This window comes from Oratosquilla oratoria, chromosome 9, assembly GCF_046742065.1.
Source record: "Oratosquilla oratoria isolate Oo_2021 chromosome 9, ASM4674206v1, whole genome shotgun sequence".
Classification (NCBI taxonomy): domain Eukaryota; kingdom Metazoa; phylum Arthropoda; class Malacostraca; order Stomatopoda; family Squillidae; genus Oratosquilla; species Oratosquilla oratoria.
This window is the reverse complement of record NC_134785.1, coordinates 39,031,052-39,048,203: the sequence shown is the minus strand read 5'-3', so window position 1 is coordinate 39,048,203 and position 17,152 is coordinate 39,031,052. Positions and strand designations below refer to the sequence as shown.

Below are 17,152 nucleotides of genomic sequence, written 5' to 3'. Positions count from 1 at the left end.
GGTCATCTCTGCATCTCGCCCACTGCCCTGGGTCAGAAGCAGTGTCATAATCACATGATTTGTTGAAATCTTGAGTTGCAGATTCATAGCATAATTTTCTTTGAAACTAGGCAGATAGATTTTATTACAATATTAATTTCATACTAAGTTAATCAACAGAATTTTACTTAATGAAGATCTTGCTGGTTGTTAAAGGCACAGAAGATGGTGGAACGGTTTGAGAACTATGCCAAGGCACATCCGTCAACACTCCTCATGGACCCTTTGGAAGGTGTTTGCTGCCTCCTGCACCGTAACAAAACCTACACATTACTGAAACATGTTATGTGTAATGATGGTAAGTTAAGAGAATATGTAATTGGCTTGCATTTAAATTATTTTATGGGTGTATGACATTGTATAGAAAGGTAGCATAATTTATAAAAACATCTGGTTCTACCAATGTCAGTTTTATTTTGCTTGAATGTAGTGTGACACTGATGGTGAATGTAACATGATTAACCCTTCCATACTGGATGGCATTTCAACTTTTATTCTAGGTGTTGCCAGGCAATCTTATTCATCTCTGTGGCACTATTGGTAGCAGAAATTACAGGATTTCCTGGGCATATTTTCCCCTTTGCTTTAATTGCACCACTGATTTGTTCAACCTTATGACACTTCCATATTTGTGAAGGGATTACGGAAGACAGCTCTTAGATTTAGGGTATGATGCCTTAGGTTGAATATCAGTAGGAATCAGCCAGAACAATCAGCTAGTTGTTCTGGATCTCTCTTGTAGACTTGTAACATTAATACACAACAGCAAATCCTTGTACAACAAAATAAAAGAAACCAGACTAACGTTAGGAGGCACCACAACAGAAATAATCTCTATCCAAACACAAAGAAAACAACTTGTAACATTACAAATATTTACATACCACCCACTACATCAGCCTCCCAAGGCTACATCCCTCAACTCTAACCACTCAGTTCATTAACAAACCATGTACTGGCAGGTGATATGAATGCACTTCATCTAATTTGGCTTAACTCACAAACAACTGACCAAGGAGGACACAAAATACTAAAACAACTCAAATATGAAACTCTAGCAACCACCTTACTTTGCAACCTCCTCAATATAATCAACAAGCAATTTCCCCTCACATAACAATGCGTTCCCATTCCTACAGACATAAACAACATTGGAAACCATACATGACTTCCCTTTAGACCACTTTCCTAGTAAAGGTCACCATAGAACTAGAAGGAAAGTTACAATCTACTTAAAAAAAGTCAAGAATACATAGAGGAAATATAGAAAAATTTAGACACTTGATATAGATGAGTTCCTATCCATAGATAGAGCAGTGTGGATGACATATCAGTAACCATTCAGAAGGTAGGCAAAAGACACTCCATGTGGGTACAGGAAAAAATACAATCTCAACTACACAAAAGAGAGCCACCCTAAAAGAAATAAGTAAACTAAAAAGCAGACAAGATCTAACTGAACAAGATAAAGAATTGCTACAACAGTTAAACAAAGACATCATAAAACTAATTAGCAACAAGAAGTAAAACTAGGAAAAAATATGATAAAAAATGTGGAAGACCATAAAAACATTGAAAACTCAAAAATTAACCTATCCCCCACCCATGAAACAATTTCACCAACAGAGGAATGCAATATCATCAGTGAACACTTATCCAAAACAAGTTTCAAACTCACTACTGTAGAAAATAGGAAAATAACATAAATACAAAAAATAAAACTAGACATATATGCCATCCCATCAAACATTCATCTAAATCATCTCAACCCAAATGTAATAAAAGCCTTAACAGATATCTTCAACCACTTAAAGTACAAAAGAATTCAAACTATCTTAAGAGCCCACATAATACCTATAGGAAAACCAAACAAAACATAAAAACCTGCATCATACAGACATGTCACTACTTTCCACCATGTCTAAGCTGACAGAAAGATTAGTAGCAGAAAAAATACAATCCACCTTTCCAAACCAATGTGGATTCAAAGAGAGCCTATCCACCGGTGTGCTGCTCACAAATATACACGGAATCAAACTGCCCGAGATGCAGCCATTACACAGAGGAAACTGAACACCTCACAGTACACTGCCCTACTGTAATTATTCCTAGACAACACAATATTTCATCCTTGCATGACCTTTAACCCCTTGAGTACCAGATGTGTGTTTTGTGACACCTGCGTGTCACGGTTGAGTGCACCCGCCAGGAACCGAGCGTGCTCCCCGTGACACTCACGTGTCACAGTTATAAGCTGTGTGTATTGAGAGCTCTCAAGGCCTCGGTTTCTGGGTTATTTCTACCCATGTGGTGGCAAGTGTCTGTGTTTACAAACATAAGGCTCCAGCCATTCGTGGGACGGTTTGAAACGTTTGTTTACGTAAGGTTGACGGGTCGGTAACGAAGGGGTTAAGCCTGTCCAGTGGTCATTGCTGTACCTGGGAGCTGTGGGTCTCCTCCAAGAGAAATCTGGAGCAACAGATTGATTGATTGCTCCCTGATAGATGGTTATTCTGAGGTATTTTGTATTCTCCCCCAGATAGGAAATTTCTCAACCAATCATTGTCATTGTGTATTTAATTTTCTAGGACTTTTTTGACAGAATATGTCTTAGCACTGTGTCAAAAGCCTTGCATCTATTGCCACCATTATTGTTCCATGAGGTGTCATTTTCTTGTTGAAGTCATCCATTACTTTTTGGGTGAGGTTTGTGAGTATGGTACTGGTATAGTGTTTTTATGTTATATGTTTGTGTTTTCCTAGGGTGCTGTTGTCTAAGGGGTAAGGTGTGTTACAAGTAGTAGGTCTAGTTTAAAGGTCGACTTAGAAGGTTTTGGATTTCTTTATTTTTTGTTATTTCATGTATGAAAATATAACTTAGATGAAGTAAGAACACTAAAATGCATGTTTCTAGAATGTCTTGATTTTATTCAAATAGCATGATCATAAAAGTGTATGATAGCAGACGAATTTTTCAATGTCATAGTTACATCTTCTACCGCTAGGACAACTGATGACATATTGGTTGTTGTTTACATTCTTGGACATGGCCAGCAATACATAAGTAACTTCACATTGAGTGAAGAAGATTTGGACAATTTATAGTTTCACCCAACCAAAGAATTTGATATGTGGCTTATGTGTTTCTGGTGAGAAATGTTGTGATATGAACGATGGTGTACATCATTTCCGTCGCAAATGCGTACTTTTGAAGTAATTAAGTATTGAAGTTATGCACTTTGCCTACATCCCCCGAACGATCTTGGGGGACGTGTGGGAAATCGGGGTTTTTGGGTGGGGAAGACTAATAAATGGAGTAATGTGCATTGCAAAACAGGTATAAAATGAACAAAAACATTTACAAAAAAAAAAAAAAAATCACATTCTATGGCCAGAGTCCAGCGGTAGCCATCTTTGTGTTTACCAGCAAATCGAAGAGTTATCAGATTTGGATGCCAAACTTTATATTTACAGGCAACAGTTTAAAGGATTCATGAATTACAGATTGTTTTTATTTGTAATAAGTTACAATAAAACAGGCCTATGTAGCAAAGAGAATAGGGAAACCATTTGACTGAAAGGGAGAGGAAGGCTAGCAAAAGATACTCACAGATATATCTATAAAATTATCTGCCATAGGTAGTGGTTACTGTGGGGGAAGAGAAGCCATCAATCATATGCCTGACATTATCACCATGGTCACTTTCACATTCCATCTCAATTTCGCTGATAGTGGTACTAGCAGAAGGTGAATATTCATCATAGCACTTTGTAACAGTTGAAAAAAATCACTAGGTCTGTATTAGTATGAATTCCTTCCTCCTGGTCCAGGATAATTAGGCTTAACTCCTGCTGGGGTGGTGGTGGTGGGGAGGGGGATTCCACTTGTTTGACTTAAGAAAAAACAGACTTTAATTTGGTTGACTCCAATTGACAAGATGTGATCATAGGCCTATTATGGAAGCCCCTGTCATCATGGTCATGCCTGTCACCATGGTGGAGTGGGGTGATCATATTCATTGGCCTACAGGCCTAGCTAGCCTATGTCATGACTTTACCCCTAATCTGCTTAGGCCTAGCCCAAAAATCATTAGTCAAGCCTAACCATGCTTGTAAACGATTGTCATTGATAGCATAGATAACACAGCCCTACCTATACACATGATACAGACTGATACACCTACCATCTGGCATTGTCTTTTTTCAGTAGCAGTGCTCCTTCGACGGCGTTTGCTTGCCAAACCTGGGGTATTGTAGATGACAAAAATTGTCAGTGTTGCATCTTCTTTTAGAATGGAATTCATGCTAATTGCTAGTGACTTGGCAAGCCCAGGGTCCCAAGTGTTTTTTTTTTTTTTTTTTTCCAAAAATGTTTAGTTTTGCTTTCATTCCAGGCTTTCATGACTTGTGCCATCTGCACCAAATGATCCAGTCCTTTTCGTGAACAGGGTCTTTCGGAAAAGAATGAAAATGAAGTCCATCCACAGCAGAATGTTTCGTTAAATCACTGTTGCAATGTGCGGCGACACAATAAAACATTTTCGAACTAAATATTTAATAAAACCTTGCTAATGCATGAAATATGACAGATCACTGTTGAAGTTGACAGTGCAGTATGGCATTTCATAGTGCACGCATATGGATGCATCAGAATGTAAACAGTGAGGTTGTTGTTGTTGTTGTTGTTGTCGTTCCCTAGACTGTCTGTCCGAGCAGTCCCGTCTCCCCAAGGAAGGCCACAGCCGAAACTGGGTTTTCCCACAAATCCTTTATAGAGTGTATGTTGTGTTGTTTGCGTGCATGATTGTGTATAATGCAGTCTTCCATTATGTGTTGTATGGTATGGGGTGAAGTGTTACATCCTGGGCAGCTATTCACAACACGGTCGTCCAGCCTCTTCTGGTAGCTTAGAAGTGCTGGGTGGTGACCGCATCGCAGTCTGGCCAAGTGGACTCTGTCCTTACGTGGGAGAGAGGATTCAGAAGGGTGGATATCAGGGGGTCTGGCATGCAGCAGTGTGTTGTCTTTCAGTGTGTTAATGGAGCGGTGAGTAATATGATTATGAATATGTTTCCGGAGGCTGGTATTTGGTGGTTGTGGAGGAAGAGAAGAGAGTATCTGTGTGTAATAAAGGTCTTTGGGTGTAGTTTTAATGTTTCTTGGTGTGTGTGGGTGTTCTGCTATGTAGTGTAACGGGTGTGATGTGTTTGTGGTGGCTGCAGCAAGTGTTTGTGTGCCTCTCATGTCGAGGTGGTCCTTGACTTTGAGGACTTTTGTTTCATGGTGTAAATGGTCTGTAGGTGATGTATTTGTGCAGCCTGTAATTGTTTTTAGGGCTTTGTTTTGTATGATTTGAAGGGTGTTGTGGTGTGTCTCACTGAGATTAGGAGCCCATGCAGGACTCGCATAATTCATCACTGAGCGTATGCATTGTTTGTATATTGTTATATTAGTTTCTTTGTTTTGTCCAAATGTTGTTCCAGTGATTGACTTAAGTGCGTTAAGTCTAGGTGTGCATTTGTTTTTTATGTTTGTGAGGTGTTGTTTGAAAGACATGGATGTATCGTATGTTACACCAAGAATTTTCGGTGTGTTTGTGTGTGGTATTAGAGTGTTGTTGATGTAGAGATGAGGTATGTATTTGTGTTCTTTTGTCCAGTTGGTGAGAAGTGTTGCTGTAGATTTGGTTGGAGCTATTTTGAGTCTGTTTGTGATGAACCATGTGTTGAGTGTGTCAAGGTAAGGCTGGATTATTTCTGCAGCTTTGTCTGTGTTACGATGTGTGCATGTGATTGTTATGTCGTCTGCGTAGGAAGAGATTTGTATTTCTGAGGTGTCTGGCGTGGGTAAGTCATGCATGTATAAATCAAATAATGTGGGGGATAGAACTGAGCCCTGCGGTACTCCGTTCTTAATGTTTCTGATGTGCGATGATTGGCCATTATATGACACATGAGCATTCCTGCCTGCCAGATAATTGGCCAGCCATCTTTTGGTGTTATTGTGCATGTCTGTGTTATATATTTTATTTGTTAGGTTGTGGCGGGGGATAGCATCAAAAGCTTTACTAATGTCCAATGTTATAAGAAGTGTTCTGTGGTGGGGCCTATCTGAATTGATGCCATCAAAAATTCTTTGTGTGAGGTTTGTCAGAAGAGTGTTTGTGGAGTGTAGTGGCCTAAAACCGTGTTGTGAGTCAGCAAGGGGAATATATGGTGTGACAAGTTTAAGTATTAGGCGTTCAATGACTTTAGAGGGGGTGCAGAGAAGTGTGATTGGGCGGTGCGATGATGGGATTGTTGGGTCTTTGTTCGGTTTTGGAATGGTGATTATTTTACCATGCTTCCAGATGTCGGGTATAGTGTTGTGTGAATAGCTGTAGTTTGCAATGTTTGTGAGTGCGTGCATACCTTGTGGTCCAATGTGTTTTAGGTGGATGTTGCTTATGTTATCAGGGCCACAGGCAGATGAGTGCTTGAGACTATGCATTATGAGTTTTGTCTGACTGTCTATGAAGGGTGTATAGTCTGAGTCTGTGGGGAAGTCTTTCTTACGTCGAATGGTGCGTCGGTCGTCAGGGTGAGATGTAAGATGGCTCGTCTGTGCAAAATGACGTATGAGTGCGTTTGCTTGTTGTCTGTTTGAGGGTAGATTATCTGTTGTTGTGATTATTGCTGCGTGAGAGCGTGTAGTGTTAGTGTTGGATAGTGTGATGCTGTTGAGTGTTTTGTACAATTTGCTGGTGTTTGTTTTGTGATCAAGTGTATTGATAAAGTTTTGCCAATTTTGTGTTTTTTGTTCATGTATTTTATTGGCAATCACAGTGTTTAGTGTTTGTATTTGGTCTGCTATGTTTTGAGGGATAGGTGTGGGGGTATCGTGTTTAAGTGTGTCACGTTGTCTGATGAGGCCTTGGATTTCTGGTGTGAAGTTGGGGTTGTGTGATTTTCTGTTGCCTCTAGGGATGTATCTCTTGTCTGCGTTTTGTATGATTGTATTAAAAGCGTGTACAGCATTGTTTATGTTTGTGATTGGTGTACTGTTAAGTGTTTCAAAATGTTGTTCTGTCTCTTCATTAAAGGCTTCCCAGTTAGCTCTCTTGTAATTGGTGTAAGTGTGTCTGTGGCCAGCTGGGGTGCATCTTGTTTTGGTGGTGATGATGATTGGAAGGTGGTCAGAACCAAGGGCTCCGACCACTCTCCATGATGTTGTTGGGGTTAGGCAGGGGGAGCAAAAGGTGATATCAGGAGAGGAGGGAGTGTAGAGGGCTTGGTATGGGATATGTGTATGATTATGCGTGTTGTTCATGATAGTCAATGAGTCGAGTTGAGTCTGTATATCAAGCCCTCTGTCTGTGTCGGGGTTGTCGACAAACCAGGCTGACGACTTGGCGTTGAAGTCACCACCCATGATCAGGTTGGGGATTGAGGTTAGTTGGCTGAGTTGAGGTCTGAAGGTGTTTGGAACTGTGGGGGATGATTGGGGGGGAATGTACATGTTAACTATTGTCAGTGTTGAATTGTTGCCTGTGCGGATACGAATGGATTGGGTTTCTGTTGTGTTATCTGTGGTAGGGAGGAGAATTTTGGTTGTGGCACTTGTGTCCACAAAACAGATGGAATGGTGGATCAGGGTGACGAGTCCACCGCCATTGCCGTCAGTCCGGTCTTGTCTGATGGTGGTGTAATTATGAAATTATGGTGTTTTGTGTGAGTGTCTTAATTTTGTTTCTTGTAGAATTGCAATGTGTATGTAGTGTTGTTTAAGAAAGTGTTCAAGTTCATGTTTTTTAGTGTTAATACCGTCAATGTTGTGTTGTAATATGTTGATGTTGTGTGTTTTGTATGTGTTGTATGTTGCCGTTTGGGGTTGAGGTTGGGGTGGTAGTGGGGAAGGTGTAGGATCTGGGTCAGAGGGGGGGAAAGGAGAGATCGGGGACAAAGGAAGGGGAGTACTAATCGGGGGTAAGGGCAAGGGGAAATTGGGAGTGGGTAAGGGTGTTGGCTGTGGTTGGGGAGGTGGGATTGGGGTTACTGGAGGGCAGGTAGAACATGTCCAAGTGTTTGTGTATTGGTTTGTGTCAGCAAGTGTTGTACAAGTGAGGTGGGCCCAGTTTTTGCACATATTGCACTGAACTGAGCCCTTTGTCTGTTTGCTCGAAGTAATGGGTTTAGAGCATGTTGGGCATGTGTATTTTGTGGTGGGCCCAGTGAGGTTGACTTTACAGCCTTACGAGAACATCCAAAGATCAATAAAGGAAAGTTTGTCTGCTATCAATATTTTGATAGGCCTTTTGTGTAATAATTAGGATTTATTTTTGCATTATTTTATCAAAAAGTGACTAAGCCATACATCTAGCAAATATTCACCACCTCTTTGAAGACCTTCTCAGTTGACCTTTAATGTGTGTAATTTTGGTAAGTGAACTCATAAATGGCAGTTGTTTCCAATTTGAGTTGATACTCTGATAATGAGGAGTAACCTGATTGATTCATTCATTTACCATACCCTTCCATTTTCACCCACCATTTCCATGTCTCTGCCTAGAACTCTTGTATTTACTTATCAGGCCATCTATGTGCACATTGAACAACCATGGTAATGTCACACAGCCCAGATGAGTCTATTGTAATGTATTCAGTCCCAGACATTAAATCAGTTTTGTACTCGGGAAACATGATTGGTGTCTAGTAATGTACAGTAATTGCTCATTTTGATGACTTAGCTTTGTTGTTAAGATATTTTCAACAGTTATAAAACTGAAGAATGAATTTTTTTTTCATTAATCCACTAACCTGTTGTCATATATTTATTTCTTTAACATTTTCATGACAGAGTGGCCTCCTCATCTGAATGAAATACACACATATACCACAGGCTTTTCCCCCTTACAAGGGAGGTAGCCAAAAAACAAAGGCATAAAAATCACTCCCACTTATTCCATCCCCAATACACTCCACTCCACTCCCCTCGACCCTCTACCCTCCCTCTTAACTTGGCACCTCCTGGATGACGGGTCATCCCTGTATTTTGTCCAGTGCCCTGGGTCAGAAGCAGTGTCACAAGACACAGCACATCCACAGCAAGGCCACATCATTAAATCGGCGACCACCCCTCTCCGTCGCCTCATGCAGAAAAGGAGAAGACGGGGAGAAATCTCTTCAGGCTGCATCAAAATTTTCTCACACATACTACCTCACCCCTCCCCCCAACCTCCTACCCATTCCACCTCATGCATCACAACATCATCCATATACAACCATTTTCCATTCACCCCTGTCTTTTGTCCTCTCTCATCCTTCCTCAACAAACATTCCCCTCTTCCCCAAAGCCCCTTTCACTCCATCCATCCATCTCATCCTAGGTCACCCCCTCATGTTCACTCCCTCCACATCTGCCTTCCATACCTCTTTTACCAATCTTTCTTCACTCATTCTTTCCATGTGTCCAAATCATCCCAATACTCTTTCATCCACCCTATCTCCCAACTCCCTTACTACCACTGTTCTCCTCCTTATATCCTCATTTCTCACTCTATCCAGCCTAGTAACCCCTATCATATTTCTCAGACACCTCATCTCAAACTCATTTAAACTCCATCTCTCTTCCTCTCTTATGTTCCATGTTTCTGCCCCATACAGTGCTGTTGGCACAATCACTCCTTCATACAATCTCCCCTTAGCATCCATTCCCAAATGTCTATTTCTCATTACACTTTTTAATCCACCAAGGCATTTACTTGCTTCTCTCAATCTACATTCTACCTCTACCTCCACTTCTCCTTTTCCTGCCACATTCACACCCAAGTATCTAAAACTATCCACTTCCTCCGGTTGCTCTCCCTTAATGCTCACATCCAGTCTGCTGCCACTTTCACCCCTTGTACATTTCATCACCTATCTTTTACCCACATTTATCTTCAACTTTCTTCTTTCACACACACTCCCAAACTCTGTCACCAACTTCCTCAATCCCTCCTCTGATCCTGCTACAAGCGCAGTGTCGTCCACAAACAACAGCTGGCTCACCTCCCACTTTTCTCCATTTTCTTTAACCATCTCCAATCCCTGACCCACCACCCTTGCATTTACCTCTCACACCACCCTATCCATGTAAAGATTGAACAGCCAGGGTGACATAATACATCCCTTACAAAGTCCCACCTTTACCTCGAACCACTCACTCTCTCCATTTCTAAACCTGACTCATGCTCTACTACTCTCGTAAAAGCTCTTGACAGTTCCTAAAAGCTTTCCTCCTATCCCTTATATCTGCAAAACCTCCTACAATGCCCTTCTATCTACCCTGTCATAAGCCTTTTCCAAATCCATAAAAGCCAAAAAAAAACATCCTTACCTTTTCCTATAGCTTTCTCACATATCTGTCTTACCACAAAAATCTGATCCACGCAACCTCTACCCATCCTAAATCCACCCTGTTCCTCACCAATTACTCCCTCTGTTCCTCTCCTAATTCTCTCAATCAAGATCCTCCCATAAGCCTTCCCAACTACACTCAACAAGCTAATCCTGCTGAAACTACTACACTCACACTTGTCCCCTTTTCCTTTGTAGAGTGGAATTATAGAAGCACTCCTCCAGCCTCTGGCACTCTACCCTCTCTCCAACAAACATTAAATAACCTCACCAGCCAGTCCATGTTCACTGTACCTCCTTTTTTTAGACATTGTGCATGGCATCCATCCAGACCAGGTGCCTTACCTGCTCTCATCTTAACAACTGCCTTCACTTCATCCTTCCTTATTTCTCCTCCATTTTCCTCACTCATCACGGTCATTTTCTTAGCACTTTTCACTGCAACTATCTTTCCCTCCCTATCCTCCACATTTGGCAATTCCCTAAAATACTCTGCCCATTTTCCTCATACTGCCTTCTCTTCCATTATCATCTCTCCATCTGCACCTTTTACCTTTTCTTCTCTACTTGATTTGCCTCTTCTTCCTCCCTTAATTTCTTTCCAAAACATCTTTTTATTACTTTCAAAATTTTCTGTCATACTCTTACCCCATTTCACATCTGCTTTCCTCTTTGCCTCCTTTACCATGTGCTTTACTTCTCTTTTCTTTGTATCTCTCATATGACTCCCTCGTCCTATTTTGTAACCAATTTGTGAAAGCTCGCTTCTTCTCTTCTACAACCTTCTTCGTTTCCTCATCCCACGACTCACTACCCTTTCCTTCTATTTCCTCCCATCCTTCTTGTTCCACACACTATACACGATTTCAAGAATAAACTGGATGTGGAGAGATACAAAAATGGGTCGCTACGAGCATAGCTCCTGTCCCGTAAAGTACAGCTAGGTAAATAACTAGGTAAATACACCATCTTTGGACACTTTGTGACTCCCTCCTTGAACCATCCCCATTCCTCCTCCACTCCTAGTTCTACTCTATCCTTCACTCCCTCCCACTCCTCTCTCAGCTTCTTCTTGTACTCCTCCTTTTCCTTCTCATTTAAAGAGTTCACTCTAAGCACCTCCCTACCTTTTGTCCTTTTCCTCTTTCTACATCTATCCTCCACTCTCAACTTAACTTCCAAAAATTATCTGATATTCCCCCACTCTCTCCCCTTAGAACATGTACATCCTTAACTCTTCCTATTATTCTCCTATCTACCACTACATAGTCCATTAACGCTCTATCCACCACCCTCTCCCATGTGTACTTATGCTTGACTTTCTTCCAAAACACTGTATTATTTGCTATCATCAACTCTCTTTCTAGACACATCTCCACCATCAACTCTCCACTACAATTCTTTCCTGGAACTCCACATTTCCCAACCACTCCATCAATTGGTTCATATCCTACCCTAGCATTAAGGTCTCCCAATACTACTACACATTGATGTTCCTCCTTAATCCCTCAATGCATTCATTTAAATCTATCCAAAAAGCCTCCCTTTCTTCTACACTCTTCTCACTACCAGGCCCATATACACTTACAAAAACCCACATCTCCTTTCCCAGTTTCACCTTCATCCACATTGAAATAATACGAGTATTATAAAAAGTCTGTTATGTGTAATGATGGTGAGTTAACCCCTTCGATACGATGACGCCTACGTAGGTGTCATGAGGAGCAAGTGGGTATGCGAGGATGCTGATGTCGGCATCTTGATTATATATATTGTAGTTGTACCTGTGTGACCCCCATACTCTGTAATCTGGCTTCATCATATTTTCTATGGTTATCAAAATTCACGGGTGAAAGAGAACGAGCAATACAGCGGTAACTTTATTTTTAATAATGCAAGTATGTATTATGACGCAACATCGCACGTCTGGCAGCTAATGCTGCCCGCGAGATCTTGGCCCTGAGTGAAGGGGTTAAAAGAATGTGATTGGCTTGGATTTAAATTATTCTTTGGGTGTATGACAGACTGTATAAAAATGTAGCATAATTTATAAAAACATCTGCTTTTACCAATGTTAATTTTATTATGCATGAAGGTAATGTGAAACTGATAGTGAATGTAACCACCCTTCCATACTGGATGGTACAATAGTGAATGAAATACACTATTGTGTAGATGTTTCTTACCAGTCTGATTTTATTTAGATGTATATATATATATATATATTTTTTCCAACAGAGTTGGTGCTAACACCCTCATACTGTGTGCTATTAGATACTCAAAATGAAGAAGCCACGGACCAACAACTTCAGGAGTCCAATATCACATTTCCAGTTGGTAAGATGAATAAGCAATGGTATGAATAGGTTACATTTTTTTTAACTGTTATATATGTGGTATGCAGTCTCATATGAATATATATGGGGGATTAAAAAGTGTTATGAGAAATAGGCATCTGGGACTGAATGCAAAGAGGAGATTGTACGAAGGGGTGATTGTGCCGACGGCATTGTATCGGGGGGCAGAGACTTGGAATTTATTAAGAGAGGCAGATAGGAAAAGTTTAAATGTATTTGAAGTGAAATGTCTGAGAAATATGATAGGGGTAACTAGGTTGGATAGAGTGAGAAATGAGGTGATAGGAGATTGGGAGTGGAAAAGGAGATGGCAGATAGGGTTGATGAAAGATTATTGAAGTGGTTTGGACAGATGAAAAGAATGAGTGAGGAAAAATTAGTGAAAGATATGTGGAAGGCAGAGGTGGAAGGAGTGAACTCGAGGGGGTGACTGAGGATGAGATGGATGGATGGGGTAAAAGGGGGCATTGAGCAAGGAAGGGAGAAGGTAGGAGATAGGTATGAGTGGAGATTCACCGTTTATATATATGATACTGTTATGCAAGGAAGGGAGGGGCAGGGGATGGGTGGGTAGGGGATGCTTATGTGTTAATGATATTTTGATGCAGCCAGAAGGTATTTCTCCCCATCTCTTTTTCTGCATGAGGGTACAGAGAGAGAGGGGGTTGCTGATTAAATGAAGTAGCCTTGCTGTGGATGTACTGTGCCTTGTTACATTGCTTCTGACACAGGGCAGTGGGTGGGATACAGGGATAACCTGTCATCCATGAGGAGCTAAAATGAGAGGGAGGAAAGGGTGGTGGATGGAGGGTCGCCAATTTAATGAAGTGGCCTTGCTGTGGATGTGCTGTGTCTTGTGACACTGCTTCTGACCCAGGGCAGTGGATGTTGTTTTTTATTTCTCTCCGTATTCTCCTTTTCTGCATGAGGGGATGGAGGGGAGGGTTGCCAATTTAATGAAGTGGCCTTGCTGTGGATGTGCTGTCTTGTGACACTGCTTCTGACCCAGGGCTGTGGACAAGATGCAGGGATGACTCATTATCCAGGAGACACCAAGATAAGAGGGTGGAGGGGAGTGGAGTATGTTAGGGATGGAATGGGTGGGAGTGGTTTTTATGCATTTGTTTTTGGCAACCTCCCTTGAAAGAGGGGAAAAAACTTTTGTTATATGTACTGTACACCCACTCCTCGTTTAACGACCTACTCGGTTAACGACAACTCGGAGTAACGACGGGCTTTATGACAGACCAATATTCGTTTAACGTAAATCTCCCGAAGTTACGACGTTGTGTACGATAATTAAGTTGGCCGAGGCAAATTTGTATGATGTTATAAATGAACTTGTACAGTGGATATTAGCTGTGAGGTAAAGTGTTCTGAAGCTTAGGTCTACATTACCATCCTGCAAGCTGGAAAAACTACCTGGGGTACAATATATACCGGTAGTGGTAAATTTTTAGTTTCGACCAAGGGCGCAATATAGCAATAGAAAGTTAAATATTAATTTTGTAAATTATAATGTATCAACGTAATATGCAATTTTGTGAGCGGAAATAAAAAAAAAAGGTGCTAAAACAAATTTCGTAAGTAACGAAGTCATGTCGGACGAATGGTACACCATGTTTGTTATGATAGATGCCGATGTCGAGGAAATGAAAGGATGATAAATTCGCCTAACCTAAACTAAACTAACCTAACCTGTGTTTGATAAATCATTACCTGCAAATTAAATGTCATCCGGCTCGTCCTCGTTGTCGTCGTCGTGAGAGACGTTGGCAGACGACAAGATGGCGTCCCGATCCTATGCTACCAACTTCGTTCATTAGCATATTTTCTTGTAGCATGGTATTTTTTACTTTCATTTCCGCCCACAAAATTGCATATTACGTTGATACATTTTAATTTACAAAATTAATAATTAATTTTCTATTGCTATATTGCGCCCATGGTCGAAACTAAAAAAATACCCCGGTATTCAATATGGAATGTCAGCATACGCGGATTTGATCACATACGGTAATTTCGGGAACATAACCACCGTAAATAAACAGTAAATAAAGCTTTAATGTACTGTATAAATGAGGGAAATACACGAAAATAAAGATACATGTATTGCTGGACATTGTACATACAGTACATGTACGTATATGTATACACTTTCGCTTAACGACCAATTCGGTTAATGACGGCGCACTGGTCCCAATTGTCGTCGTTAAACAAGGAGTGGTTGTATGTTATTGTTGCTGTAGAAATATGATGGGTGGGAGTGAGTACATGCCCTTTGACATTGGCTACCTACCTTATAATGGGGAAAAAAACCTTTGGTATATACAGTAGAACAGAATAGAATAGCTGCTGCTGCTGCCATTGCAAAGTATATTGCATGATGCAGTTAGGGTTTGACAAGTTTAGTCTCTTTGGCCCTGTCCTGGAAAAGGACTACCTCATTGCATGACCTTTGACCTTAGCAATGTGGGAGGGGGCAGGTTAACCCCTCATCCACAAGTAATGAGTTGGGAGGGTTGATTGTAAAGGTTTTATGTATGATATGGGTGTGTGCTTAGACCTGGCTACTCCTTGTTAAGGGAGAAATTGCTTTTGGTGCATATAATAATGTAACATATATCTTAAAGCTTATGTTTACTATGTTTTCCTTACAGTTTGCAAACCTTTATCTGCTGGAGGAGGAAGAGAAGCTCATCAGGTGAGAGTAGTCTTGATTTTTCTTTCTTTTTATTTTTTAAGTATGTTTTTAAAAATGATCAAATTAAAAAAGAAAAATTTAGAGACAATATATTCAAGTACTATATTTGACCCAGTTATTAATTAACACTGATATTATTGTGCATTTTTTACATGACTTAACCTCTTCCATATGATGACACCTATGTAGGCGTCATGAGGTGCGAGTGGGTGTACGAGGATGCTGGTGTTGGCATCTTGATTATTTTGTAGTTATAGCTGAGTGACCCCAGGATTTTGTGAACTGGTTTGGTCATGTTATCTGTGTTTATTATTACTCACTGAAAGAGAATGAGTAGTACAGCAGTGATTTATATTTTATAACACAAGTATTGTGATGCTTCAATCATTGTACCTCAGGCATCCAATGCTGTATACAAGAATTTGATTATTATTGAAGAGGTTAAGCAAGGAGTGGAAAGGGTGAATCCCCTACTCCTATGCCTAGGTACCAAGCTTTGTAGTTATGGTGCGCAAGTTGGGGAAGTGGAAAGAATCTTATTAACATTTATATTGTACACATACAAGTTTTGGAATCAGCATAATACATGTGGGATGTGTATTTACTTAGTTGTATTATATGGGAAGGGAACAATGCTTGTAGTGACCAGTCTTTGTATCTGTGTGGGAAGCTATTCTTTTTCAGATCTCTTCTATAACTATCCTTTTTTAGTTTCTTTTCATGTCCTCTTGTTTTTCTTTTGTCCCACTTTAATAAATCATCTTTATCTAGGACTTCTCTTTCTCTTCTTTGTTACAGGGTTGATAGTTCCAGTTTGGACAATCTTTGTTCATATGTCAATTTGGAGAGTGTTGGTGCCATCTTTGTCATTGCTTTTCGTATTCTTTCATGGAAAGAATGAGTGAAGAAAGACTAGTAAAAGAGGTGGAAGGAGTGAACATGAGGGGTCGACCTAGGATGAGATGGATGGATGGGGGTAAAAGGGGCATTGGGAAAGAGAGGAATGTCTGTTGAGGAAGGACAGGAGAGGACAGAAGATAGGGGTGAATGGAGAAGGGTTGTGTATGGATGATGCTGTGATGCATGAGGGGGAGTGGGTGAGGGATGGGGGGTGAGGGAGTATATATGAGAAATAAATTGGTGCAGCCTGAAGGGATTTCTCACCATTTTCTCCTCTGTATGACGGGACGGAAAGGGGGGTCACCGATTTAATGAAGCGGCATTGCTGTGTCTTGACACTGATTCTGACCCAGGGCAGTGGACAAGATGCAGGGATGATCTGTCATCCAGGAGGTGCCAAGATAAGAAGGAGGGAAGATGGTGGAGGGAGTGGAGTATGTAGGGGATGGAATGGGTGGGAATGATTTCTATGCCTTTGTTTTTTGGCTACCTTCTCTGTAAGGGGGAAGAAAGCTTTGGTATATGTATGTATTCTTTCTGATTTCTTTATATTCTTTTTAGTACTGGATGTTCATAGTATTGCAGCATAAACCAATCTTGGTCTTATCGGTGTAACTAATATTTTCTTTACCATTTCCTCATCCAAGTAATCAAATGCCACTTTCATTGATATTAGTAAATTGAAGGTTTCTCTGACTATTTTGTTGATATGCTTGTCTGTTGACATATCTTTGCTGATAATTACTCCTAGGTCCTTTTCTGAGCTTACTTTTTTT

The 17,152-nt window shown here is 40.7% G+C and overlaps 1 protein-coding gene across 2 annotated transcripts in view; it reads left to right on the top strand.

Moving 5' to 3' along the window:
* LOC143028313 (inositol-tetrakisphosphate 1-kinase-like) overlaps positions 1-17,152 on the top strand; it is a 62,075-nt gene that overhangs the window by 12,401 nt on the left and 32,522 nt on the right. For both annotated transcript variants that reach the window (XM_076190207.1, XM_076190208.1), the window contains 3 exons: positions 196-337; positions 12,654-12,752; positions 15,433-15,476. In XM_076190207.1, the coding sequence (XP_076046322.1) occupies positions 196-337; positions 12,654-12,752; positions 15,433-15,476 (285 nt within the window). The remainder of the gene's footprint in view (positions 1-195; positions 338-12,653; positions 12,753-15,432; positions 15,477-17,152) is intronic.